Here is a 6,992-nt window from a genome sequence, read left to right as displayed (position 1 = left end):
TGGACCGACGACTCCTCTCACCGCCGATGCGCCGCCATGGACCGCCGGAGGAAATCGCCAATAATGGATTTGGACGTTGAGGACGACGACGACCGATTCTTTGATCCCTCCGACCGCCTTTCCTGCGCTGTTCCTCTCGACTTCGTTTCCGCTTCCGAGGACGACGACGGCGATTTCGACGATGCAAGAATCTCCTTCTCGTCTGCGGTTTCCTCTGTTCCCGCCTTCAGAAACAGAGCATCAAGCATGCGAACTCCTCCGAGACTTTCCGTTTCTACCAGCGACTCCTTCGCCGATTATGGAATATGGATGGGTTCTCCCGATTCAATTAGCGAGCGGCGGAAGCGGTTGCTTCTCGGAATGGGACTCGACGAAAACATGGAGTTCTTGAAGCTACAGAGCACGAAGCTTGGCCATGGAGTTTCCAGGAGGTTTGAGAAAGGCAACAATCAATATCGTGTGCCGATTTCACCGGAGAGGACAACATTGGATCACGGCGGCGGCGGCGGCGGCGGCAAGGGTGATGATAGAGGTATTATAATTCGTACTACTACCGGTTCTTCTGGTTCTTCTGTTTTGGCAGAGCAAAAAACAGAGCAATCCTCTGTTTCCGTTGTTTTCGTTCGGTCACGGTCCGAGGGCGATATTGCATCGTTTTCAATGGAGAATAAAAGAAAAGAGGAGATGATTGGGAATGTCTCGAAGCAGCGCCTCACGAGGACTGCGACGGAGATACCTGTGCCACGCGGCAATGTTATTACTCATGCTAGGGCGGTGGTGAAAGACGGCAAGGAGGCAGAGGAACCGGAGGCGCACGACCAGAATGTTTCTGCACCCGCGGTGAATTCGGATGTAGCGCCTTTCTTCTTGATCAAGAATTTGGACACGGGGAACGAATTTATCGTGAATGAATGTGGCGAAAATGGCGCGTGGAATAGGTTGAGTGACTTGCAGACAGGAAGGAAGCTAACCATGGAAGAGTTCGAGAAAACCGTGGGACACTCAAGGGTGGTTAATAAGCTAATGAGGCGAGCGAAATTTGAAAACGATGAAGAATACTCGGGGGCTCTCGACTCGAGCCCTTCGATGTCTAGGAGCCTGAGGATGAGCATAAGCATGAGCAAGAGCAAGAGCAGGAGAGGATCATTCTTAAGGAACATAAAAGGGGTAGCCAGCGGGATCATTCGCGAAAGAGAAAGAGATTGTCCGGCGCACCTTCACCAGGAAGTGGTTTGGGAAGCAAAACCAACCATGAGTAGATGGGTTCGGGTGAAGCAGAGTGGTAAGTCTTACAAGGAGTTTTCTGCTCTGCATTTGTGCCAGGAGTTCCAAGCTCATGAGGGACTAATTTGGAAAATTAAGTTTAATTTAGATGGGAGGTTTTTGGCGAGTGCTGGCGAGGACAAGGTGGTTCATGTTTGGGAAGTCATTGAGCGTGACTGTATGGGATTCTCTAATTCTAATTCGGTGTCGGAAGAAGGGAGCGTTATGATTGCGTCGGCGCCCCTGTCTAGTGAGAAGAAGAAGGGCTTGTTTGGAAGTAAGAGGGATAAAGTTCCGGAATACGTTCATATGTCCGAAACTGTTTTCACCCTTTTGGAGGAACCGTATTGCTCCTTTCACGGTCATTTGGATGAAGTTTTGGATTTGGCATGGTCTAAGTCTGAGGTAAGATTATCTTCTTTCAAATAAACAATAAAACAAGCATTCAAGTTAGTATAGTTTACTTTTGTAATTTTAATCACAAAAAATTAGCATATTGCTTACTATTACAAACTACATAATACTACTAGCATGTTGTTTGATTAGTTCGTTTAGATTATATTTTGTTTGATTTGTAATTTGTTTAGTTATAAGTTAGTCTTGGTTTGTATCGTTTTGTTTTGAATACTACTAGCATTTTAGTGTACATATTTCTTCTCCATTATGGAATTTCATTTTTTATTGCAGCTTCTTCTGTCATCGTCAATGGATAAAACAGTGAGGTTGTGGGACCTGGAAACTAAGAGTTGCTTAAAGGTGTTTCCTCATAATGACTACGGTAAGATATTTCAACTTTGGTACGTAATTTCAATGTTCATTGTTGACCTCTCCTAAGATAATTTACAACCTATGATTTTGGTTAATTTAATTCTTTTCTTCCTTTGATGTGTGATTGCATGTTGCAGTAACGTGCATACAGTTCAATCCTATAGACGAGGATTATTTCATAAGTGGCTGCCTCGACGGGAAGGTTAGAATATGGGACATACAGGAACGTCATGTCGTGGATTGGACTGATATCCATGAAATGGTTACTGCAATTGCATACACACCTGATGGTCAAGTAGGTATTCTTCCTCTTTTTTATTTATAATTGTTTCAAAGTCTCCGCCAAAAAGGGGAGAGATATTTTAAGTTACAGCCTCGTATTTTTACCTAGTTGTACTTAGCTTTTCAAAATTAATGCTAACTCAACACCCAATACCAAGACTCTAGTCTCCAATAATCACCTAGCTTATATGGTTACAACACCTTATCTCTTCCATATTGTCATCAAGACAAAATGTTATTAGAATGAACAATTCACAATTCTATATATGATTTGTTCTTGTAGGGTGTTTTAGTGGGCACAATGAAAGGGAGTTGTCGTACCTATAGTGTTGCAGGTAGTACCCCAAGTCTTTCCTTCTTTTCTCAAATGAATTATATTTTGATGTAACCAGAATGGTTTCTTGTTATCTAATTTGGGTAACTTCATCTCTTTGAAATAAGCTGCTAATTTCCATATCTATTTGCTGAATTAGATTGCAAATTAAGTCAAACAGGCACGGTGGAGATTCGACGCAAGAAGAAATCTCATCTCAGAAAAGTCACGGGTTTTCAGGTAATTGCCTCAGTTTCCATGCCATTCCAAGTTGCTTGGTGTAAGAAAGAATAAATCACCATTTCAACTCTCAAACATTAATGTGAGTTTTCTGACAAAGACCCTTTAAAAATTCATAACTACCCCGTGGTTTTGAAATATATTAACACTTTATTATAGTTTTTGAGTTGGTTAACAAAATAATCCTCATTTTGGGTAACTTTATTAAGTGAAACCAATCTTTTGAAAAGAGTGTAATAATTATTCATCTTTAAAAAAACTATTATGTCGACAAACACATTTTTTAAAGAAAATTTATTGGGTGTATGTATCTTTATAGTTTGCCCCAGGAAATCCATCACAAGTACTTGTTACTTCAGCGGATGCCAGGGCAAGAATTGTTGAAGGTTCAGAGGTTGTTCAGAAGTTTAAGGGTAAGCATTACTTCATATATTCGAACAATATTCTTTTCCCCAGTGTAGATACGTGTGTTTGTGTGGGAGTATATAAAATATATAAGGTGGCTATTTTAAGGAAGATTTCATGATTGTCATCATGTGAAGATATTTTATTTTAATCGTTGGATGACTTGATTTTTATTTGAAGTAAAAGTGTTATCTTTATTTAAAATATTACTAAACAAATAAGTCACTTTTTAAATAAAAATCATGAGAAGATGTTTTTATTATCTTCATTGGAATAGTTGCCAATATATAAATGGAATTCACTTGCATATTTTTTATATGAATAAATTGCTGTTTTAGTACCTAATATTTGGACTAAATCATAATTTTGTTTTTATTATTTAAAATGTTGTATTTTATACTAAATATTTTATTTTGTTTTATTTTAATTTTTTTGTTCAATTTTTTTAAAATATTATTTTTTTATTATAATTTTCTTTAAGATAACAACAAAAATTATAATTATAGTCGTTGTTCAGTAAGTTGAGAACGAAAATAATAGAATAATAAGAAAAAAATATAACAATAAAGGGAAAATAAAGTACTTGCAGAAGAAAAAATTAATTGTGACTAAAAGACTGAAATAATACAAAATAAAATGTTTGAAATAAAAATAAAACGCTTTAAAGGATATAGACGAAAATAGGACTTAACCTACATGGGGTATTTTATCCTTTTTTACCTTTATACTACTGAATAATTTTAAGCGAATTTCAAAAGTAATTTCTATTCATCTTATCATGGTCCTTTGACAGGTTATGTAATTTGATAGTGTTGAATTGGTTTACAGGTTTTAAAAATGCAGACAGCCAAATCGCAGCTTCATTCAGTGCAAATGGAAAATTCATCATAAGTGCAAGTGATGATTCACAAGTGTTTATATGGAAGAACGAAGAGCAGAAAAGTGGAGGCACCGGAAAAGGTAGAAACATAGTGGTTACAAGGGCTCATGAGAACTTCCAATGCAAAGATGTTTTAATTGCAGTGGCATGGCCTTGCATGATCAGGGGTGATCCTCCACCAGTGAAATTGCAGACTTCGAAACGGATTTCGAAACGTTTTTCGGTGTCCTCGTCTAATAATGTAGTAGATGATACTACTAACGCTAGAAGATTCCTCCTTCCACCACTTCCCAAGAAGAAAAACAAGCAAGCCGCAGTAGATAGTGCTTCGAATTCTTCGGTCGAAGACCATGCCGCACTTTCGCATTCAGATTCTAGAAGAATGTTGCGGCATTTTTCAAAGAAGACTAATGGTCATCACGTTACTCATGAAGAAGATGATAATCCTGAAGCCATCTCACGATCGAATTCAGGGATTGGCGATTCGTTTAGTTCGAGTTCAAGTTCGTCCTCAGCTAGATATGGTTTTTCTTCAGCTTCATTTGGGTCATCATCTTTCTCTGAAGGTAGCCATGATTCCTCTCTAATTTATCCTTCGGCGTGGGGCTCGGTGATCGTGACAGCTGGAATTGGAGGCGAAATCCGTTGTTATCAGAATTTCGGGCTACCTCGCAAGATGAGCCGAGGTGGATTATACAAAATGATAAAACAAAGAATCAAAATCTTCTCTACAGAAGACGGAATTCTCCGTAGAAAGGTAACCTTTAATTTACTAACAAAAATTGTAACGAATTGCATACCGAAACGAAGCTATGGAAAGGGCTAATGGAAGTTCTAATTGCAAGAATTATGGGAATCAGAATCTTCATTGTGAGATTGGAATATATTGTAGCAGTTTTGATACATGTATACTTCTGCTTGACAAGGACTTGATGATGTTGTTGTATAGTTAGTTATAGAACAGTTACAAAAGAAACTGAAAGATTAGCATATTACATTGAGCATTTTGATTTTCTCTGTTATTTTTTTTTAATTTATAGCCTCAAATAGCATTATTATTGTTACATGATGTATTATCGAATATCTTGTATAAGTAAGCCACATAAAAGTGATTTATTAGTCAAAAGTTTGTTAGAAGAAGATGAATTTGCCAAAGATATATAGAACTTTCAGTGTTTGCTATGTCAGTGTTAAATAAAATTTTGTGTGGTTTTTGATAAATCACTCTCATATATATTTGGAGAATATTTGAACACCATTTTTAAGAATAAATTTTTGTATAGTTCTTAAGATTTATGTAATTATCTAATTTGATCTTCGAAATTTCAATTTCACTATAATGGTTCTTTAAATTGAGTTTTGACCACTATAGTGATTTCTGAATATCTTTTAGATAATGACTCAATTGTTTCAATGTTGATATGGTTATCGTGTGTCACTCTCATTTATACTGGAGAATATTTGAACAGCATTTTTAAGAGTAAATTTTCGTATAATTCTTAAGATTTGTGAAATTATCTAATTTGATCTTCGAAATTTCAGTTTCACTATAATGGTCCTTCAAATTGAGTTTTGACCACCATAGTGATTTATGAGTATCTTTTAGTTAATGACTCAATTGTACCAATATTGATATGGTTATCGTGTGTCATGCTGAAGCTTGCCAAAACAATACCGTTTTGGTTTGGCGCCTATTAAGGAGCAAAATGACGTCGTCTGGTGGTAAACATAAGTTCAAAAACGGTTTGTATTCAAACACAATCACTCATCCGTTTTCATCACTTCCACTTCTCTTCTTCCTCTTCTTCTATTTTTCTTCATCAATGACGCTGTTCTAGGGTTAGGATTCTGGAGATTTTTTTTTGCGACAACCTCACTTATATCAAAAGATTCAATTTGATCATCTGTGTGAATTTCGCCATTATCGTTTACCATGAAGGTATTTTTTTTAAATTACTGCAATAAGGTAATGATTGTTTATTATAATCATCATTTGAAGTATGCTCATTTTCAAGAAGTTGTTGCCCAGTGCGTTTCGTCCTCCTTCCAAATCGTCGACCCATTTGTTGGCGCCGAAGGTGGTGTTGGTCACGTGGAAGCTCGACGCCTGATCGGTGTCCAGCTAGAGACACTGATCACCGTGAAACTGACCTGAATATGGAGAACTGCCGATTTAGGATAGAATTAGAAAGGACAAAGAAAAATGGAATGTCTCACTCTCACAGAGATTTAGAAGTAGAAACAATAAATAATGAAAAAGAAAAAGAGAGATTATGTAGTGTAGTGCTGAGAGTTCTTATTAATTATATTGAATGTGACAGTGACAGAGTGAGAAGCATCAGAAGTTACCATTCAGAAGCTTTGGGAGGGAGTACAAAGGGTTAGAGTTAATAGAGAAGTAGGTACCAAATTGGATCCAAATTGCAATCTGAACAACTAAGTTAGTAGTTGCAGGAACCAACATAGCACTGTAGTCACATCAGTACTAAAAAAACTGAGTCATCATCGAAAGATGTTCAGGAACTATTATGGTGCCCAAAGCTTAATCCAGGGTACCACTATAGTAAAATTGAAATCTCGAAAATTAAATTGAGTAATCTTGTGAATCTCTAAGACCGTCATGGAAATTCATTCCCATTTTTATGAAGAAAAAAGAAAATTAATTAAATTAGTAATTGTTGTTATTTTGTAGGAAGTGGTGTTGTACTGTTGTTAATGATGTTGTGGTTACTCTTACTATTGTAAGGATTTTATCATAGTTTATAATATTGAGATTGGTAGAAAATTGTATGTATGTCTTTTTGTGAAGTTGCTAGTTAAAAATAGTAAATAATAATTTAG

At 36.7% G+C, this 6,992-nt stretch overlaps 1 protein-coding gene across 1 annotated transcript; it reads left to right on the top strand.

The window, feature by feature from the left end:
- Nucleotides 1-51: 51 nt before the first annotated feature.
- LOC107474901 (uncharacterized) lies at nucleotides 52-6,306 on the top strand. Its single transcript, XM_021135559.2, has 8 exons — nucleotides 52-1,668; nucleotides 1,951-2,041; nucleotides 2,169-2,326; nucleotides 2,597-2,648; nucleotides 2,787-2,866; nucleotides 3,186-3,279; nucleotides 4,100-4,908; nucleotides 6,151-6,306. Exons 1-8 carry the CDS (start codon nucleotides 64-66, stop codon nucleotides 6,304-6,306), a joined length of 3,045 nt encoding a protein of 1,014 aa, XP_020991218.2. The 5' UTR covers nucleotides 52-63.
- Nucleotides 6,307-6,992: the final 686 nt, after the last annotated feature.

This window comes from Arachis duranensis, chromosome 2, assembly GCF_000817695.3.
Source record: "Arachis duranensis cultivar V14167 chromosome 2, aradu.V14167.gnm2.J7QH, whole genome shotgun sequence".
In the NCBI taxonomy this organism is placed as follows: Eukaryota; Viridiplantae; Streptophyta; class Magnoliopsida; order Fabales; family Fabaceae; genus Arachis; species Arachis duranensis.
This window is presented reverse-complemented; position numbering and strand designations above follow the sequence as displayed.

What these genes read in the sequence shown, in the direction of transcription:
- LOC107474901 (XM_021135559.2), top strand. Translation starts at nt 64, where the DNA reads ATGGATTTGGACGTTGAGGACGACGACGACCGATTCTTTGATCCCTCC. An exon ending in TGGCATGGTCTAAGTCTGAG is followed by an intron (nt 1,669 to 1,950) that starts GTAAGATTATCT and finishes TTTTTATTGCAG; the next exon opens with CTTCTTCTGTCATCGTCAAT. An exon ending in GGTTGTTCAGAAGTTTAAGG is followed by an intron (nt 3,280 to 4,099) that starts GTAAGCATTACT and finishes ATTGGTTTACAG; the next exon opens with GTTTTAAAAATGCAGACAGC.